General features: G+C 45.1%; 1 protein-coding gene across 23 annotated transcripts in view; it reads left to right on the top strand.

Annotated features, from left to right (window-relative positions):
- LOC105487290 (DEP domain containing 5, GATOR1 subcomplex subunit) overlaps positions 1-20,622 on the top strand; it is a 164,564-nt gene that overhangs the window by 86,578 nt on the left and 57,364 nt on the right. For all 23 annotated transcript variants that reach the window (XR_011614075.1, XR_011614077.1, XR_011614073.1 and 20 more), the window contains 5 exons: positions 2,284-2,401; positions 2,832-2,999; positions 4,486-4,705; positions 6,312-6,445; positions 16,806-16,914. Coding sequence is in view for 19 of the 23 variants with exons in the window: in XM_071080449.1 (XP_070936550.1) it covers positions 2,284-2,401; positions 2,832-2,999; positions 4,486-4,705; positions 6,312-6,445; positions 16,806-16,914 (749 nt within the window). In the remaining 4 variants the exon portion in view is untranslated. The remainder of the gene's footprint in view (positions 1-2,283; positions 2,402-2,831; positions 3,000-4,485; positions 4,706-6,311; positions 6,446-16,805; positions 16,915-20,622) is intronic.

The raw sequence follows: 20,622 nt of genomic DNA on the forward strand, positions 1-20,622 counted from the left end.
GAATAGCATCAGCCCTCCCCTCAGAGTCTGCAGTCTATGGCAGAGTCAGATGTTAAACGAATAAACTACAAGTATATATTTGATCACAGACTGTGAAGAATAAATACCATGCAGGATAAACACAGGGATAACTGGGGTGCACCTAATTTAGAATCGGGGTGTCTGGTACGATGTCAGATGCTCATGAACCTTGCCCCATGACGTTGTCTCTCCAATAGCCAGCAGAGTGTTTGTTGCATGAATAAAGGAATGCTTGGATGAGGGCTTGCCCTCTTTCTTGCTGTAGAAAGTGAGATTTGGTGCCCAAGATCATAGAAGCTGGCAAGTGAAAGTGCTGGGGTTGGACCTGGGGTCTCTCGAGTCGCTTCTGTTTTGTATGCAGCTGGCCTGCTGCTCCTTTGGCACCATCTGGGAAATTTCCATATTCACAGTGAATATTATTTCAGCCTCTGCTGTCCTCTCTCCTCTTGACCGCTCCCATGCTGCCTGTCACCGTGTGACTGTCCCAGAGCTGAATGAGAGTGTTGCTGGTGGAGGGTGTCTAGGTTCTTGGCACCTCAAACAAAGAATTGGACAAAACGCACAAACAAAGCAAGGAAAGAATGAAGCAGCAAAAGCAGAGATTTATTGAAAATGAAAGTACACTCAACAGTGTGGGAGCAGGCTGAAGCATAGGGGCTCAAGGGCTCCTTTACAGAATTTGCTGGGGTTTAAATACCCTCTGGAAGTTTCCCCATTGGTTACTTGGTGCATACCCTATGTAAATGAAGTAGTGGCTCTCAGTCAGTCTGATTGGTTGGGGAAAGCTCCCAATCAGAGGCTGAAGTGAAGTTTCAAAGTTATACTCCTATACAAACGTCTGATTGGTTGTAAAAATCAAACCAATCAGAGAGACACTTTCAGTTTTCCATCTGCCTCACAGAAAAAGCAGGGAGTGGTTTGTGAAGGGAGTAACCTCCAGTTCTTTTGTTACTTAGGTGTGGAAAATTGGAGTTTTTCTTTTGATTTAGTTTTAGGAAGTCAGCCTGAATTGGCCTTAGAATTCCCTGCCTCCAAACCCTGTTCTCCTGCCTCAAGAGGACTCCCTTTCATTTCTAGATCAAAGGAATCTTGGCTTGGCTTGGCTTGGTTGTTCTTTGGAGGCGTGATTTTACTCTCTTGAACACTTGTCATTTTCTTGATTCCTGATTATTTTCCTCTTTCCTGCATTCAATTCAGTTCAGCTAATACTGCACGTGGCACTTTATCAGGTGCTACTAAAAATGTAAGGAGGAACAATGTTTGAGCCCTGGCCTCCTGGAATTTTTAATTTGTAAGGGGTGAGAGACATACACACAAGGAGCTATATACAAGGTAGAATTCAGACTGCTGATGGGGTCTGACGGCTTTCTGGAAGAAGTAGCATTTGATGGTGACTTTAAATGATCTGGGATTTCAATGGTGGCCCAGGAAGAGAATGCAAAAGAAACAACATGAGCAGGCCGGGTGCAGTGGCTCACCCCTGTAATCCCAGCACTTCGGGAGGCCGAGGCGAGTGGATCACCTGAGGTCGGGAGTTCAAGACCAGCCTGACCAACATAGAGAAACCCTGTCTCTACTAAAAATACAAAATTAGCCGGGCATGGTAGAGCCTGCCTGTAATCCCAGCTACTCAGGAGGCTGAGACAGGAGAACTGCTTGAACCCAGGAGGTGGAGGTTGCAGTCAGTCGAGATCATACCATTGCACTCCAGCCTAGGCAACAAGAGCAAAACTCCGTCTCAAAAAAAAAAAAAGAAAAGAAAAGAAACAACATGAGCAGATATTTGCAGCAAATAAATAAATGGTCCTTTTAGACTGAAACTTGGTATAGCAGTTTAGAAGTAGTGAGAGCTAGGACCAGAAAGCTAGGTTGACTGCCACCTTGGAGTGAGAACCTCGAATGCCAAGGTGGGTAGCTTATGCTGGAGTAGTGCAGTTCCATTTTAGTAACACAGTCATCTCTTACAGAACTTTCCTCTCCAGAGGATGAGGTATCAGGTTGTTCAGCTTTGAGTCTGCCATCTAGGTGCTATCAGCCAGCACCTTCAGGCTCTAATCTGCTCTTGGTTGGTTTAATAACAAAAATCTGCCAACCTCAGGAGTTTTTTGTTTTGTTTTTTGAACCAAGAATAACTTTCTTCCATGAAATTGCCCCTCAAGAGAAAGTGTTACATCGTTTTCTGAATCTATATGGATGAGAAACAGTTGCTTTTTATAGGAATGAGCTTCAAACAGATGGAGGAAATTATTATTTTTCTGTTAGGCCTTGTGTCCCGAAACCGCCCCGAGGAGGAGGACCAGTATTGGCTGAGTATGGGCAGAACGTTCCACAAAGTGACGCTGAAGGATAAGATGATCACAGTGACACGATACCTTCCCAAGTGAGTATATGGATATTTAAGGTCTTTAGTTATTGTCCTGAATTATGACTGCATACTAAATTATGTGTATAAACTGCGGAAGCTCAGTGGTTGGTTTTTCTTTTGGAGTTTTTGTTTGTTTGTTTGTTTCTAGGGCTATTTTAGGGTTATAGCTTACCTGTTTCCAGAAGGGATTTGATTCATCTTACAATGATTAGCATGATTCATAACAAGCCTATTTCAAATAAAGATTGTGAGGAGAGAAGAAGGAAGGAGTTTAAGAAGATCTGAGAAATTTCTAGTACCGTTCCCTGGGATGAGTTGGTTACTACAGTTGAGGGGTAAATGTCAAGGATGGTTCTAAGTGTATAGAGATAGAAAATATAGAGAAGAATTGGCAGAAATTTGTCTCTAACTCTTTTGAATTTGGGGGCCTGCCCTTATTTTGCAGGTATCCTTATGAATCTGCCCAGATCCACTATACCTACAGCCTCTGTCCTTCCCACTCAGACTCAGAGTTCGTCTCCTGCTGGGTGGAATTCTCCCATGAACGGCTGGAGGAGTACAAGTGGAATTACTTAGATCAGTATATCTGTTCTGCCGGCTCTGAAGATTTCAGGTCAGAGAGTGAACTTTGGATTTCCATCCTTGCAGCCTTGGGCGAGGATGTAATGTGTATATATTTTTTTTTTTTTTTGAGATGGAGTCTCACTCTGTCACCCAGGCTGGAGTGCAGTGGCGCAATCTCCACTCACTGCAAGCTCCGCCTCCCGGGTTCACGCCATTCTCCTGCCTCAGCCTCCTGAGTAGCTGGGACAACAGGCGCCAGCCACCACGCCTGGCTAATTTTTGAATCCTTAGTAAAGACAGGGTTTCACAGTGTCAGCCAGGATGGTCTTGATCTCCTCACCTCGTGATCCACCCATCTCGGCCTCCCAAAGCGGCATATGTGTATTTTAACACTTTCTGAGCTTTCTCTCTCTCTCTCTCTCCCTTTTTTTCTTTATAAAGAGACAGGATTGGCTGGGCGCAGTGGCTCACGCCTGTAATCCCAGCAATTTGGGAGGCCGAGGTGAGCGGATCACCTGAGGTCAGGAGTTTGAGACCAGCGTGGCCAGCATGGCAAAATCCTGTCTCTACTAAAAATACAAAAATTAGATGGGTGTGGTGGTGCGTGCCTGTAATCCCAGCTACTCGGGAGGCTGAGGCAGAAGAATTGCTTGAACCCAGGAGGTGGAGGAGTAGTGAGCCAAGATCAAGCCATTGCACTCCAGCCTGGGCAACAAGAGGGAAACTCTGTCTCAGAAAATAAATAAATTAATCAATTAAAATTAACTGGGCTTGGTGGCATACCCGTGTAGTCCTAGCTACTCAGGAGGCCGAAGTGCTTGAACCCAGGAGGTCGTGGCTACAGTGAGCCTTGATAGTGCCACCACACTGTAGCCTGGGCAACACAGCAAGACCTTGTCTCAAAAAAAAAAAAATAGGTTAATGTGATAAATTTTTTGTGATGTGTATTTTACCACAATTGAAAAAGCAAACCCCATGAAACTCAGTGATGATGTGCACTTTGATGCAAGTGGCAGTGCAGATTGTATTCTTAACATTTTCCTCACTGGTTGGCTGGTAGCTTTGTGGTGTCTCATTTTTAGTTTTTGATTTCTATGCATGACTTGTGATTGTGATGATAGCCACAAATTCACTGGACGTGGGTTTGCAGAAGCATTCTGGCATCTCTGCGATCAAAGCAAAAACTGCTTTTGTGGTCTTCCTTCAGAGCTTGTATTTTCTTTCTTTTTTTTTTTTTTTTTTTTTGAGACTGGGTGGAGATGGGGTCTCGCCATGTTGCCCAGACTGGTCTCAAACTCCTCAGCTCAAGCAATCCTCCTGCCTAGGCCTCCCAAAGTGCTGGGATTACAGGCGTGAGCCACCGTGCCCATCCTCAGAACTTGTATTTTCAACAAAGCCATGAGCTGTAGCATCAGACGAACACATACTCATGGGGAGATGGACCTTCACACACCAGCTCTGCACACTTTACCGAGAGTGCTTTCATTATCTCCTTTTTCTCACCACCACTCTGTGCCTTCCTCGGCCCCCTGTAGCTTAATTGAGTCTCTGAAGTTCTGGAGGACCCGCTTCCTGCTGCTGCCAGCCTGTGTCACCGCCACCAAGCGCATCACAGAGGGGGAGGCCCACTGCGACATCTATGGGGACAGGCCCCGTGCAGACGAGGACGAATGGCAACTCCTGGATGGCTTTATCCGCTTTGTGGAGGGCTTGAATCGCATTCGCAGGCGGCATCGCTCGGATCGCATGATGCGGGTAAGGGCTCCTTGGATTCAGGGAGTGTGCCTGGTGTGAGATGCAGGTTTGCCACCTCCTCTGTTAGGGGCCTCTCATCATTAGCCTATTTGTTTACTCGTCAGTTGCCCAGTGTTTACCTTAAATCCAAAACAGTGTTTTCTTCTCCACTGCACGATAAAGGAGGAAGGGATAGTGTGCAGGCAGTGACTGGGTGGTGGTCTGTGGCACAGAGCCACTCCCTTCCACCTGAAGACACGGTGCCTTGAGGTCCTCCCCAGGTGGGACCCTATGTTGAGCACAGCTGCTTGTGTGACTAGGTGCTGAACTGCTGAGTAGAAACTCTCAGGAGGTGAACAGCCGCAGTCCTTCCTCACTCATCTTGCTCCAGCGTTCCCAGCACCCCGTGCCTCATTCAGTCACACACCACCCAGTGCGGAGACTCAGGCTTCTGGGGGTTATGGAATATGCCAGCTCTAAGGGGCAGAACTGGGATTCAGCATTTTTTTTTAAACTAATATATAGTACAATTGACATGTGTGTGTATGTACACAGGTCTATGAATTTTAACAAATATATAGATTCATGTAACCAACCACCACCATCACTTCAAAAAAATTCTTTCATGCTAGGCTTTTTTTTTTTTTTTTTTGAGACATGGTCTCACTCTGTTGCCCAAGCAGGAGTGTGGTGGCATGATCATGGCTCAACTGCAGCCTTGACCTCCCACCTTAGCCCTCCAAGTAGCTGGGACTAAATGTCCAACTAATTTTTTTATTTGTTATAGAGATGGGATTTCCCCATTTTGCCCAGGTTTTTCTCAAATTCCTGGGCTCAAGCAGTCCTCCTGCCATGGCCTCCTAAAGTGCTGGGATTACAGGCATGAGCCACCATGCCCGGACTTATGCTAGTCTTTATAGTCACGTTCTCCCCTATCTCTAATCCGTGGCAACCGCTGGTGTGTTCCTTATCACTGTACTTTTGTCTTTTCCAAACATCACAGAAAAGAGTCACATCATATGTGAAAAGGTCATATATTATTGTCTTCTTTCACTTAGAATAATACCTTTGGATTCATCCAAGTTGCGTGTGTAAGTAGTTCACTCTTTTTAATCACCAGGGAATGTTCCATCATCAGCCATGTTTTTTTGTTTTTAACCTCAAGTTCAGTATTCTTCCCCTCACACCAGCTGTCTTGTGTACACAACATCACTTATGATTAAAAACATGTCTGGGAGAACTTGGATAGTGGGAAGAACTTTGGTTTTGGAGTGAGGTCACTGGAGTTTGGATTCCAGCTCCAGTAGGATGTGGGGTAAGTCCCTTAACCTCTCTGAGCTTCAGTTTCTTCTTCTGTAAAATAGGACTAACATTGTTTACTTCATAGAGCTGTGGTGAGGGTGAAATGAGATGATGTGCAAATAAAGTGGCAGTTTATTTTTAGTTCACCAGGCATTTGAGTGAAATGTTGTTTTCTGTCACTTGCTGAACACTGAGAACCCATGTTCCTTGACCCTGTCCATTGGATTCCCAGGGCCTGGGAATGCTGCAGCATGCCCTGGGACCTGAGTGGCTTCCACTGAGAGCCCACTCGGCTGATGGCCTTGTCTCCTCTTCTCTGCTTTAGAAAGGGACCGCCATGAAAGGCTTGCAGATGACCGGGCCCATTTCCACACATTCTCTGGAGTCAGCCGCACCCCCAGTGGGGAAGAAGGGAACCTCGGCTCTCTCTGCCCTGTTGGAGATGGAGGCCAGTCAGAAGTAAGTGCCTGGTAGAAGAGTGACTTGTCCCCATCTTGACAGCCCTGAGGGTTTTCAGTGCCCTGTTCCCATGAGGGGGTGAAATATTTCCTTTACAAGTAGCTTGTAATTAGGAAGAAGACATTTATGTGAAAAGAAAGCTAGGCTAATACCTGGTAGGTGTTGGATAACATGAAATAGGCCAGAAGTTATAAACTTTTAGATTGGGACTTAATTGAAATACAGACTCATTTGGTTTGGCCCACAAAATATTACGGCATATTTGAGCCAGGGCCAGGTATGGTGGCTCAGGCCTGTAATCCCACCACTTTGGAAGGCCAAGGTGGGCAGATCACTTGAGGCCAGGAGTTTGGGACCAGCCTGGCCAACATGGCAAAACCCTGTCTTTACTGGGGAAAAAAAAAAAAAAAACCACTGTATTAGTCCATTCTCACACTGCTGATAAAGACATACCTGAGACTGAGTAATTATAAAGGAAAGAAGTTGAATCGACTCACAGTTCTGCAGGGCTGGGGAGGCCTCAGGAAACTTATGATCATGGCAGAAGGGGAAGCAAACACAACCTTCTTCACATGGCAGCAGCAAAAAGTGCAGAGTGAAGGTGGGGGAAAAGCCCCTTATAAAACCATCACGTCTTGTGAGAACTCACTATCCTGAGGACAGCATGGAGGTAACCGCCCCCATGATTAAATTACCTCTCACCTGGACCCTCCCATGACATGTGGGGATTACGGGAACCGTAACTAAAGATAAGATTTGGGTGGGGATACAGACAAACCTTATCATTTTGCCCCTGGCCCCTCCCAGTTCTCATGTCCGTGCATTTCAAAACACAGTCATGCCTTCTTAACAGTCCCCCAAAGTCTTAATTCATTCCAGCATTAACTCAAAAGTCCAAGTCCAATGTCTCATCTGAGACAAGGCAAATCCCTTTTACCTATGAGCTTGTAAAGTCAAAAGCAAGTTAGTTACTTCCTTGATACAATGGGGTACAGGCCTTGGGTAAATACACCCGTTCCAAATGGGAGAAATTGGCCAAAACAAAGGGATTACAGGCCCCATGCAAGTCTGAAATCCAATAGGGCAACCATTAAACTTTAAAGTTCCAAAACGATCTCCTTTGACTCCATGTCTCACATTTATGGCACGCTGATACAAGAGGTAGGCTCCCAGGGCCTTGGGTAGCTCCAGCCCTGTGGCTCTACAGGGTACAGCCCCCTTTCTGGCTGCTTTCATGGGCTGGCATTGAGTGTCTGCCACTTTTCCAGGTGCATAGTGCATGCTGTTGGTGGATCTACCATTCTGGGGTCTGGTGGATGGTGGCCCACTTCTCACAGCTCCACTAGGCAGTGCCCCAGCAGAGACTCTTTGTGGGGCCTCCAACCCCACATTTTCCTTTTGCACTGCCCTAGCGGAGGTTCTCCATGAGGGACCTGCCCCTGAAGCAAACTTCTGCCTCCTCTGAAATCTAAGCAGAGATTCCCAAACCTCAATTCTTGACTTCTGTGCATGCACAGGCTCTACACCACATAGAAGCTGCCAAGGCTTGGAGCTTACACCCTCTGAAGCCATGCCTGAGCTGTACCTTGTGCCCTTTTAGCCATGGCGGAAGTGGCTGGTATGCAGTGCACTGTCTTCCCTAGGCAGCACACAGCAGGAGGCCCTAGGCCAGGCCCAGGAAACCAATTTTTCCTCGTAGGCCTCCAATCCTATAATGGGAGGGTTGGCGTGAAGGTCTCTGACATGCCTTGGAGACATTTTCCCCATTGTCTTGGTGATTAACATTAAGCTCTTCCAATGGTGTGAACCTGGGAGGCAGAGCTTGCCGTGAGCAGGAGATCGTGCAACTGCATTCTAGCCTGGGCGACAGAGCGAGACTCCATCTCAAAAATAAAAAATAAAAATAAAGGCCGGGCGTGGTGGCTCACGCCTGTAATCCCAGCACTTTGGGAGGCCGAGGCGGGCGGATCACAAGGTCAGGAGATCGAGACCACGGTGAAACCCCGTCTCTACTAAAAATACAAAAAATGAGCCGAGCGCGGTGGCAGGCGCCTGTAGTCCCAGCTACTCGGGAGGCTGGGGCAGGAGAATGGTGTGAACCCGGGAGGCGGAGCTTGCAGTGAGCCAGGATCGCGCCACTGTGCTCCAGCTTGGGCGACAGAGCGAGACTCTGTCTCAAAAAAAAAAAAAAAAAAAAAAATAAATAAATAAATAAATAAATAAAATAAAATAAAAATAAAAAATAAAAAAATTAGGCTCCTTGTACTTATGCAAATTTCTGCAATAGGCTTGAATTTCTCCCCAGAAAATGGGTTTTTCTTTTCTGTCACGTCATCAGGCTGCCAAGTTTCCAAACTCTGCTTCCTCTTGAACACTTTGCCACTTAGAAATTTCTTCCGCCAGATATCCTAAATCATCTTCTCAAGTTCAAAGTTTCACAGATCTCTAGAGCAGGGGCGAAATGCCACCAGCCTCTTTGCATAGCAAGAGTGATCTTTACTCCAGTTCCCAACAAGTTCCCCATCTTCATCTGCAACCACCTCAGCCTAGACGTCATTGTCCATATCACTATCAGCATTTTGGTCAAAGCCATTCAACAAGTCTCTAGGAAGTGCCAAACTTTCCCACATCTTCCTGTCTTTTGAGCCCTCCAAGTCACTGGGAAGTTCCAAACTTTCCCACATTTTCCTGTCTTCTTCTGAGCCCCCTGAAACTGTTCAAACCTTTGCCTGTTACCCAATTCCAAAGTCGCTTCCACATTTTCGGGTATCTTTACAGCAGTGCCCCACTCCCCAGTACCAATTTACTGTATTAGTCCATTCTTATGCTATTAATAAAGACATACCCGAGACTGGGTAATTTATAAAGGAAAGAGGTTTAATTGACTCATGGTTCAGCATGGCTGGGGAGGCCTCAGGAAACTTAAAATCATGGCGGAAGAGGAAGCAAACACATGCTTCTTCACATGGGAGCAGCATGGAGAAGTACAGAGTGAAGGGGAAGGGAAGCCCCTTGTAAAATCATCAGATCTTGACGGGCATAGTGGCTTACACCTATAATCCTAGTACTTTGGGAGGCCTAGGCAGGTGAATCACCTGAGGCCAGGAGTTCAAGACCAGTCCAGCCAACATGGTGAAATCCTGTCTCTACTAATAATACAAAAATTAGTCGGGCATGGTGGCGCACACCTGTAATCCCAGTGACTCAGGAGGCTCAGGCAGAAAAATTGCTGGAACCTGGGAGGCGGAGGTTGCAATGAGCTAAGATTGCACCACTGTACTCCAGCCTGGGTGACAGAGCAAGACTCCGTCTTAATAATAAGTAAATAAAATAAAACCATCAGATCTCATTAGAACTCACTATCACAAGAATAGCATAGAGGAAACCGCCCCTGTTTTCAGTTACCTCCCACTGGGTCCCTCCCAAGACACATGGGGATTATGGGAACTACAATTTGAGATGAGATTTGGGTGGGGATACAGCGAAACCATATCACTGGGTGTGGTGGCGCACGCCTGTAATCACAGCTACTTTGGAGGCTAAGACATGAGAATGTCTTGAACTCAGGAGGCAGAGGTTGCAGTGAGCCAAGATTGTGCCACTAAGCTCCAGCCTGGGCAATAGAGTGAGACTCTGTCTCAACAACAACAACAACAACAACAAAATTTGAGCCGGGTTTTAAATTTGAAGATTCCATATAAAAATCTGGATTGTATAGATTGCATGTGAATTTTTATATTAAAAATATATATGACATGGTACATGATATATAATATATAAAACAATATATTATAGATAATATAGTATAATACGCAATCCTCAATTTCATATTGGCTGGGAATATAATATACTCAATCCGCAATTTCAGTTACCCAAGGTTAACTGTGGTCCAAAAATAGGCAAGTACAGTACAATAAGATATTTTGAGAAAGAAAAAGAGAGAGTCCGTATTCACATAACTTTTCTTACTGTATATGGTATAGTTGTTCTGTTATTAGTTATTGTTGATAGTCTGTTACCGTGCCTAATTTATAAATGAAACTGTAGCATAAGTATGTATTTATAGGGAAAAAACATAGTAGATACAGGGCTTGGTACTACCTTAGGTTTCAGACATCCACTGGGGATCTTGGAACATATCCCCCTCAAGTAAGTGAGGACCATTGTAATGCAAAGTTGGCCAGGTGCAGTGGCCCATGCCCGTGCTCCTAGCACTTTGGGAGGCCAAGTCGGGTGGATTGCTTGAGCTCACGAGTTCGAGACCAGCCTGGGCAACATAGTGAGACTCTATCTCAAAAAAAAAATTATAGTTAATGTATGAAAATGCAGTTTTGCTTGAGGCCGAGCGCAGTGGCTCATGCCTGTAATCCCAGCACTTTGAGAGGCCAAGGCAAGGTGGATCACAAGGTCAAGAGATTGAGACCATCCTGGCCAATGTGGTGAAACCTAATTTCTACTAAAAATATAAAAAGTTAGCTGGCATGGTGGTGCGCATCTGTAGTCCCAGCTACTCGGCGGGCTGAGGCAGGAGAATCGCTTGAACCTGGGAGGCAGAGGTTGCAGTGAGCCAAGATTGCACCACTGCACTCCAGCCTGGTGACAGAGCGAGACTCCATCTCAAAAAAAAAATCCAGCTTTACTTGAAATAGCGGAGGCTCTGTTAACACAGGATCCACATTTGTACCCAGCCACGGTGAGATGGCACTTCAGAAGGGGCATATGCCTTGGGTTCACACTCTGGTCTTACACTTGTCTTATACACTCAGTCATGCTACCTAGCTGGCTTCTCTAGGCCTTTGGGTATGTGGCCCCTTTATAAACAGTTAAGTGCAACAGTTGATAAGACACTTTTGGAACCACACTTGGTTGGGAGGGCAGGGAGAGTGTGGTGTCATGGGTGGTGGGATTCAAGCTGGCGTTGTAGGAAGCAAAGCCTTTACATGGGGGTGGGTGAGACTTGAGGAAAGACAAAACACTGCCTTGGGCCACCTTCCCTGCCCCTCTCCACCTCACAGCTAGATCAAGTTCCCTGTGCTTGCCAGCATCCTGGGCCTATGTCCATCAGAGGACTTACCAGTATTCTGCTGGGAGCTACAGTCATCTGTTGACTTCTCCCTGACTTGACTGTGTGCTCTGAGGCCAGAGGCTGCATGCTGTGCCTGGCACATAGTAGGTGTATAATGGATATTTATTGAATGATGGAGGAGGAGGATGCTGAGGGTTCCCCTGTAGAGATGTGAGGTGAGCATGTTAGGGGAGGCTAGACCTTGACTGTTTGGTGTGAGGGTCTGTCATGCCCACAGGAACCTGCACACAGTAGGCTTTCCAGAAGTAACATTGAACAAGCAAGGGTGAGGTATGATGCAGACGTGGAATTTGAAAGACAGTATGGGAATTTGGACGCTAGGCTGTCCTTATGCATTCTCATGGCAAGAGGAATCCTTTGAAAGTTTTAAAAATTCTATTACAGGCCAGGCATGGTGGCTCACTCCTGTAATCCCAGCACTTTGGGAGACTCATGCCTGTAATCCCAGCATTTTGGGAGACTCATGCCTGTAATCCCAGCACTTTGGGAGACTGAGAGGTCAGGGTTACTTGAGCCCAGGAGTTCAAGATCAGGATAGGTAACATAGTGAGACCCCATCTCTACAAAAAATTAGCCTAGTGTGGTGGTGAATGCCGAGGTGGGAGGATTGCTTGAGCCTGGGAGGTTGAGGTTAGGCTGCAATTAGCATCAGTTGCACCACTGCACTCCAGTCTGGGCGATAGAGCAAGACCCTGTCTCAATAAAAAATGAAAATAAAAATTTTATTAGAAAATTTCAAAGGGATATGAATAATAGACTGGTATAATAAATTCCTGCTTACCCATCACCCAGCTTCAATGAGTATCATCTCATGGCTGACCTAATTTCATTTCTATCCAACTTATGTTTTCCTTTTCTTTTATTTTTTTAAATCAAATTCCTGGTGTCATTTCCCTTCATCTGTAATATTTCAGAATGTACCTCGGAAAGACAAGTACCCTTTTTTGAAAAACCAAAACCATGGTATTATAATCTACCTTTAAAATTACAACAATTCCTTAATATCATGAAATAGCCAGTTGGTGTCTTTGGCAGAAGTGGTTTTTTCAGAGATGAGCTCCCTGTGTGGGATGGCTTGGTGGGCAGGGGCCAGGAGGCAGAGTCCCATCAGGAGGCTCCCGCTAGTCCAGGCAAGAGGCAGCTGAGGCTGGATGGAGGGTGATGATGAGATGGAAAGGAAGGGATGAAGAACACAGCAGGGTGCCTACGGTGAGGGGACAGATGAGAGAAGGAAAACTGGGGTAGGTTGGGTTTGTTTCTGAGGGCACTGGGTCTTCTTTTGAAATATCTTTATCAGACCAAGGAAGATGCCAGGAGTCTGTGTGGCAGTTTCTCCCTGTAACTAATCATAGACTTTTCCCACTGGAAAAGAGAACAAGGAACATATGTTGCTGGGAGGGGTGTCAAGCTAGGAGTGAGGTGAAAGGATCTTATTTTGTCAGTGAGTCATTGTTAGTATGCACCAAGGAGCATGTTTCTGCTTACACTGAAGAAGCATATCGTGGGGGTAGTGGTACCCCCAGTGTGAAGGGTGAGATTCTCAGCCAACCCCAAGGCAGGAGGCAGGACAAAGAGATCCAAGACTTCCTCCTTGCCACGGATGACTGCTCCTGGGAGACGGGCTACCTTTTCTCAATAGAGGTAGAGTAGAGGGAGCCAGACCTTTATATAACATTTGTATAACATTTGCTTGCACAGAATTTTTTATTTATGTGTTTTTGTTTTTTCTTTCACTGCCCCAAACAGATTCCGTTTTATTATGCAAAACAGCATACAGTGGCATGAAAACGCTTACAAAATTTCACCTGTAGTCCCACCATCTTACCTTACATCTAACCGTGTATATTTCTTCCAGTTTTCTTCCCATCTTTATCTGTAGGCATTTAGTCAGGCCCTTGTGGAAGACAGAAGCCCTGGAATCTTAGCTTTGTGCTGATTAATAGCAGTGGGACCAGTCTGGGCAGCAGGTGCTGGCCAGTGGGCTTTTCTGTTCCTATTAGATGAGGATGACCCAATGACAGCCAAGTTAGGGCAGAGAGAGAGAAACCCCACCAAGCAGATGGATATTCATGTTCTGTCCAAGGTGGCTTTAGTGTGTACGTCTTACTCAGGCCTTTCTGGGGAAAGCACACCAGCAGTGAGCCACACTGTGCCATCTGCCTGCAGAGGCGCGTGAAGGGTGTCTGCGTGCTTTTACCCTTCCTGATTCTGTGTAGGCTGTGTCTTTCTCCTGCCCACCCTTCAAGGCCCACCCGGAGCATATATGTCACTGCCTCCATGGAGGTGTGACTAGCGCCCCCTCCTGGCTGAACATACCCAAGCATGCCCTCATGTATGTTCTCATGTATATACATATGCATTGTAACTGGTTGTTTTGTGGCAGTCCCCTCTTCCTGAGCCATTAGAAGAGGAGCTTCTAAGGGCAAGGGCAGGGTCAGTCTTCTTTTCAGAATCCCTGACTCCTAGTCAGTGCATCAGCATATAGCAGGTGACTCAGTACATGTGGATTGTCGTGTGCATCAGATGACACATCTGAGTGGTCACTGGGGATGCAAGAGAATCTCACAGCATGCATTTGTGGATGAGACTTAGAGGAAAACACGCTGCGCTGTGATAGAAAGAGAGACTGGTGTCAGTGGACAAGGAAAATAATCTAGCACTTAGTCTTTTGTCCTGTGAATTACACCTCAGAGCATCCAAGTAATTGGTGTGGGGAAGTTTCTCTTTTTAAAATATCCCAGCTAATAAATACAGAAGGAATGATGAACTGTCACTATGTGTAGTCTCTGATGAATGAATGGATCTAGCAAAGATAATCAGTGGCAGCTCACATCATAAGAGAGAGGCAGCCATTCTGGGCCTCCAGGCAGAAGTGCACAGGTACCACTTAGGAAGAATAGTGGCCCAAAATTTGACCGAAATCTGCCCAAATCCCTTGATGTAAGTTCTGCTTCTCAGGAAGTACAGGGCACAGAACAACATGTTATATAATAAAGCGATGTAATCAGCACATCCAGACTGTGTAAGTTTACACGGCTAATGAGCTACTTTCTTTAACAAATAATTTGCAAGGATAAGGAGAGTTGAAGAGGGGCTTATACCTTAAAAAGGAGTTAAGATACATAACATATGACAATGTAGGGACTTAATTGAGTCTCGTTATTGGGTTTTGTTTTTTGTTTTTTTTTTTAAAGACAGAGTCTCGCTCTGTTGCCCAGGCTGCAGTGCTGTGGCACGATCTGGGCTCACTGCAAACTCTGCCTCCCAGGTTCAAGTGATTCTCCTGCCTCAGCCTCCTGAGTAGCTGGGACTACAGACATGCACCACCACACATGGCTAATTTTTGTATTTTTAGTAGAGACAGAGTTTCACCATGTTGGCCAGGATGGTCTCAATCTTCTGACCTCGTGATCCACCCACCTTGGCCTCCCAAAGTGCTGGGATTACAGGTGTGAGCCACCACACCCAGCTAAAAAAATTTTTTTGAGACAGTTGAGGAAATATTTGACTTTTGAAAAATTTTTAAAACGTTTGTTATCTTTTAGAGATACTGAAATGTTTAAGGATGAAACAATGTGTGAGTTTTGCTTCAAAATATTTCATGTGGGTAGGCAGGGTGTATGGATGAAACCAGAATGGCTCTAATGATATAATTTTGGTAAGAGATATGTAGGGATTCATTATATTGTCCTCTTTACTTTTGTATATGTTTGTATTTTTTCATAATGTAAAAACAAATTTTAAGGGAGAGTGCAACAGGTTACTATGGAAACAGATTTTTGCATCCCTGGTATGTGATTACTTCGCATTGAGTAACAAAAGTGTCAGAATTTAAGAAAATTGTTGCAAATTGGGTTCTCAGGGAAGTGGACTGAGATGGAATGTAGCATATAGGATGCTTATTAAGGAGAGCCCTTGGGCACAACACCTGTGGGAGGGATGGGGAAGAAACCGGAGTGGGTGCCGAGAGAAGCTGGACTACAGCCCAGACCCAGTGACAGCCTCAGGAGATCCCACAGGAACAGCCTAGAACAGCCTTCAGAGATGTGTTGAGTTAGGCCAACAAACACACGTGTGCAGACACACACACACACACACACACACACACACACACCCCATTCATTGACTGTGGCAGCCCATGCAGCTGGGGCTGTCCCTGAAGGGGCTGAAAACTGAGACAGAGCCTCCTAGACAGCCCTCCCAGTGCTGGGACAACAACAAGGCCATCGTGGAGGGGGCTGGGCCTTGCCTCGCACTGTCCATCACAAGAAGTAATATATATTATAGTAATAATGAAGCACTTAAGACTTTAATTTGAGCCTTCTGAAACCTAACAATGAAACAATGATATATTAAAGCAATGTAATTTAATCTAAAATAAAGTGTAGTTAATTTTAGAACAAAAAAATTAGGAAAATAAACATGAAAATATTCATTCATGTACATCAGAACTGAGATAGGATGAGATGTCATAAGGAAACTATGTCTTGCGTTATGAGATAATGTCTGTTAATTTGGTTTGGAGGGTGATGTAGCTATGCACATTGGAAAGATTAACATATAAATCCCTTCAAAATATATAGAGAATTAACACATTTTCTCCTGTTTATGCTGCGTGTTAATGCAGTCTTCTTTTTTTTTATTTTTATTTTTTTGTTGTTGCACAGGCTGGAGTGCAGTGGCACGATCTCAGCTCACTGCAACCTCTGCCTCCTGGGTTCCGGCGATTCTCGTGCCTCAGCCTCCTGAGTAGCTGGGACTATAGGCGTGCACTGCCACGCCTGGCTAATTTTTTGTATTTTTAGTAGAGGTGAGGTTTCACCATGTTGGCCAGGCTGGTTCAAACTCCTGACCTCAGGAGATCCGCCCACCTTGGCTTCCCAAAGTGTGGGGTTTACAGGCATGACCCGCCACGCAGTCTTAACATTCAGAATGTGCTTTTGCTGGTATATTAAATAAAAATTGAGAAAAAAGTATTTGTACAAGAATTTAAAAAATGGTGTTCAAACCATGTCAGTTCCCTTTTTAAGGTCATATATAAGCACCAGATGCTGCCAGAATACTTTTAAAATTGGGCTGTTTTCTGATTTACTGTGGAGGACTGGTGATTGTTAGGCACAATGAATGAAATTAAGCATATCATGGAAAGGGAAACAAGGCAGAAGTGTGTGTTTCAAAGATGACAGCAACAGAGCTGTCTGCATCTTGGCGGACGTGGATCCTTCACCAGGAAGCTCTGAGCAAGCTGCTGTCCTGTGCTTTTCCTCCTTTCAGGTGCCTGGGAGAACAGCAGGCAGCTGTGCATGGTGGGAAGAGCTCCGCCCAGTCAGCCGAGAGCAGCAGCGTCGCCATGACTCCCACCTACATGGACAGCCCACGAAAGGTAAAGGAAGCCACTGGAGCGGGGAGCTGTCTTGTGCTCTCAGAGGCTCAGTGTGGAGGGTAAAACAGATAGCCCTTCAGATCTAGGATTGCATGTGCTGAGGCTTTGGATGAATTATACCCTGAACCCTTTAAGGGTTCTATTACTGTTACTATTTTTATATAAGAACTTTCTTGTTCACAGTTGTAAGGAAGCTAACTTCTAGTTAAATCCAGATATGAAACAATCAGTCATGCTTGTAATTCCAGCACTTTGGGAGGCCGAGGCTGGAGGATCACTTGAGCCCAGGAGTTTGAGACCAGCCTATGCAACATAAGGAGACCCCATTTCTAAAAAAAATTAAAAATAAAATTAGCTAGATGTGGTGGCGTTTACCTGTAGTCTCAGCTACTCAGAAGGCTGAGGTGAGGGGACCCCTAGAGCCCAGGAGGTTGAGGTTGAAGTGAGCCATGATCACACCACCGCACTCCAGCCTGGGTGACAGAGTGAGACCCTGCTTCAAAAAAATAAGATACAACAGTTAAGCTAAACTTTGTTGGTTCAATGCCCAAGATCTGGCCTGAGCTTTGTATTTGGCCGTCTGGTTTTCCTTCACCCTCGTCTTTAGCTTTCCCAGAGGGGAATAGAAAACTACTGAAGCAGCCTCCACCAGAGCTCTCTCTTCTTTGATAATGAAATTCCCATCAGTTTTCTCAGACTGCTGAGAAATACAGTCAAATGGGAGCATCCTGGGGTGGGTGGAAAATACAAAAAACCTGAGACTTTAGGCCTCTATCTGGAACAAGTACAGTAGAGGAGCCGAAAACTCCATGGGTCTTTTAAGACCAATCGACTTGGCTCTGTCAGCTCCTTCTGGGAAATTCAGACTCTGAGATCACTCTGTTGTGATAGGGCGAGTTGACTGTACTTACCACTCTCTTATCTCTATCACTGGGAGATGAAGGAGATTTAACACATATATGTTATTTTTCAAAATTGTGGTCAAATGATATATCTGTGTTTATTTTACCTCCATATCATGAAAATTTCTTGTGTCATTAAATGTTTTAAAAGAGCGTGATTTTAAAAAATAACTATATAATTTTTTCTTTCATTTTTTTTTCCCTCAGCAACCCCAAAGAAAAAAATAGCTATATATCATTTTATCATGTGAATATGCCTTCATTTATAACTTCTTTTGGTTAAAATTATAGATGGTGATTTTTAAATGATTTTTGGTATTTTTCTTTTTTTTTTTTTTTTTTTTGAGACGGAGTCTTGCTCTGTGCCCCAGGCTGGAGTGCAGTGGCGCGATCTCGGCTCACTGCAAGCTCCGCCCCCCCGGGTTCACGCCATTCTCCTGCCTCAGCCTCCCGAGTAGCTGGGACTACAGGCGCCTGCCACCTCGCCCGGCTAATTTTCTTGTATTTTTAGTAGAGACGGGGTTTCACCGTGTTAGCCAGGATGGTCTCGATCTCCTGACCTCGTGATCCGCCCGTCTCGGCCTCCCAAAGTGCTAGGATTACAGGCTTGAGCCACCGCGTCCGGCCGATTTTTGGTATTTTTCTATAAACTTTAAAAATTATTCTACAGTATACCACAGTTATAATGTTGCAGTGACTATGCTTGCAATAATTATTTGACCACACCTCTGATTAATTCCTTAGCCTAAATACTAGAATTACACTACATGGGTAGAGGGATTAAAATCTGAGAAAAAAGTATCAGCCAAGGCCGTGGGCAACTTGTAAACCAAATGTTGGCAAAGCTAAATACATATTTTAGACTTTGTGGCCAAGAGGCAAAACAAAGCTATTGTGTAAGTACGGTATTTCCATAACCATTTAAAATTATTTTTAAACATAAAAAAAATTTTGTTTTTTTTTGAGACAGAGTCTCGCTCTGTCACCCAGGCTTAAGTGCAGTGGCATAATGTCAGCTCATTACAACCTCAGCCTCCCGGGTTTAAGCAGTTCTCCTGCCTCAGCCTCCCCAGTAGCTGGGATTACAGGTGTGCACCACCATGGCCAGCTAATTTTTTTAATTTTTAGTAGAGACAGGGTTTCACCATGTTGGCCAGGCTGGTCTCGAACTCCTGACCTCAAGTGATCCACCCGCCTCAGCCTCCCAAACTGCTGGGATTACAGGTGTGAGCCACCACGCCCACCCATAAAAACCATTCTTAGCTCACTGGCTGTAAAAAAATTAGATGGCTGGCCAGATTTGGTCTGCAAGCTGTAGTTTACCGAACGCTTCTCTAGGGAGTGGCTTTAGGTACCAAGGATAGTCTGTGTGTAAGGAATGATCTGCTGACCATGAGTCTTTTCACCTGTCCTCCTTCACACGTACGTAAACCTCAGCACCTCTGCTTCTATATGTTCTGGCAGAGAAGGGACACAGTGGAACAATGAGATACAAATCACCCTGTGTGCAGTCCACCAGGTTTTGCCTCTACTCATTACCATCTTTGAGAATCAGAAACAGTGCCGAGGACAAGACTGAAAAGCAGAGAAATTATAGTCACAAATATATTAGATTACTGTTTAGAAACCTCTCCTGATCATCCAGGTGAACACTAAAATCCATATGCATGAGCCATCAATAGGGCTGGAAGTAAACTCCTGAATAGTCAAGGTGAAACAAAATGCTATGAGATGGCCAAAGCAAATAGCCCTGCTGACATGCTCGGAAATGCCCAACCATGTCCCCAAGGAACACTTCATGTTAGAATGCGTTGCGGGTGCCTGCATCAGCATCTGCACAGCCACAGGTTTCCAAGGTTTCGTATTTGTGTTTGCAGTCACTTATAGGAAGTGGCAGCAGTATCAATAAAATGGGCACCTAAATATTTCTGTTATTCTACCTTTGGAATTGAGGAAAAGTTCCAGAAAAGCAGAGAACTTGAGATGTGTCAAGTGCCATTCCTGAATTTCTATGATAACCCGGCATAAAAAGTAAAAAGATTGCAAAAGGACAGAGGGTACTACTTCAGAATGATGGAAGGAGGGGTCACTGAAAAAGTCCTCTGTGTCATTTTTGTGTCACAGACATGGCTGCTTGAATTCCACATGGGTAGGGTAGGGAGGGAATGACAGCTTTAGAAAACCCCTCACAATGTGAGTGCTATGTATCTGACATTATATATGTCTTAGCTTGCTGATGATTTTGTTACACAACCAGTGGAGGAGAAGGTATGGCTGCTTCTGTATCCCCTGTTTGCTAAAAAAACTAAGCAAGAAGTTATCCTGCCTTGAATCCTCTCCTCCCATCTGGCTTCCATGTTTATTAACAGGCAGAAAAAGCTTCATGGCTCAATGTATCTCTCCAAGAGGGTGACTGGTCACCCAGCCAGGTGGGAGGCCAGGATATTGCCACCAAAGCCCTTACCCTGCAGCCCCACCAAGCTGCTCTGCGGCCTTTTCATCTTCCTTGGCATAGGTCTGAAGGAATTTCAGAGCTATGTGGGAGGGTGAGAGCATCCAAGCCACACTCTGATGAGACCAGAGAGAGCTTGGACACACCTTCCAACCTGGGCGCTTTCTCCCACACAGATGGGATATTCTGCCCAGGAAGGTGTGAGTTTCTGCTCATGCTTTGCATTTGGATATTGTCTTTCTGGGTAGATCTCTCTCTCTCTCTCTCTCTCTTTCTTTTTTTTTTTTTTTTTTTTTTTATTTTTCCCCATCCTCTTCATGTGTCCTTGTTTCTCTCCTTCCCTCCTTGTTTTTA

Source organism: Macaca nemestrina, chromosome 15 (genome assembly GCF_043159975.1).
Source record: "Macaca nemestrina isolate mMacNem1 chromosome 15, mMacNem.hap1, whole genome shotgun sequence".
Taxonomy (NCBI): Eukaryota; Metazoa; Chordata; class Mammalia; order Primates; family Cercopithecidae; genus Macaca; species Macaca nemestrina.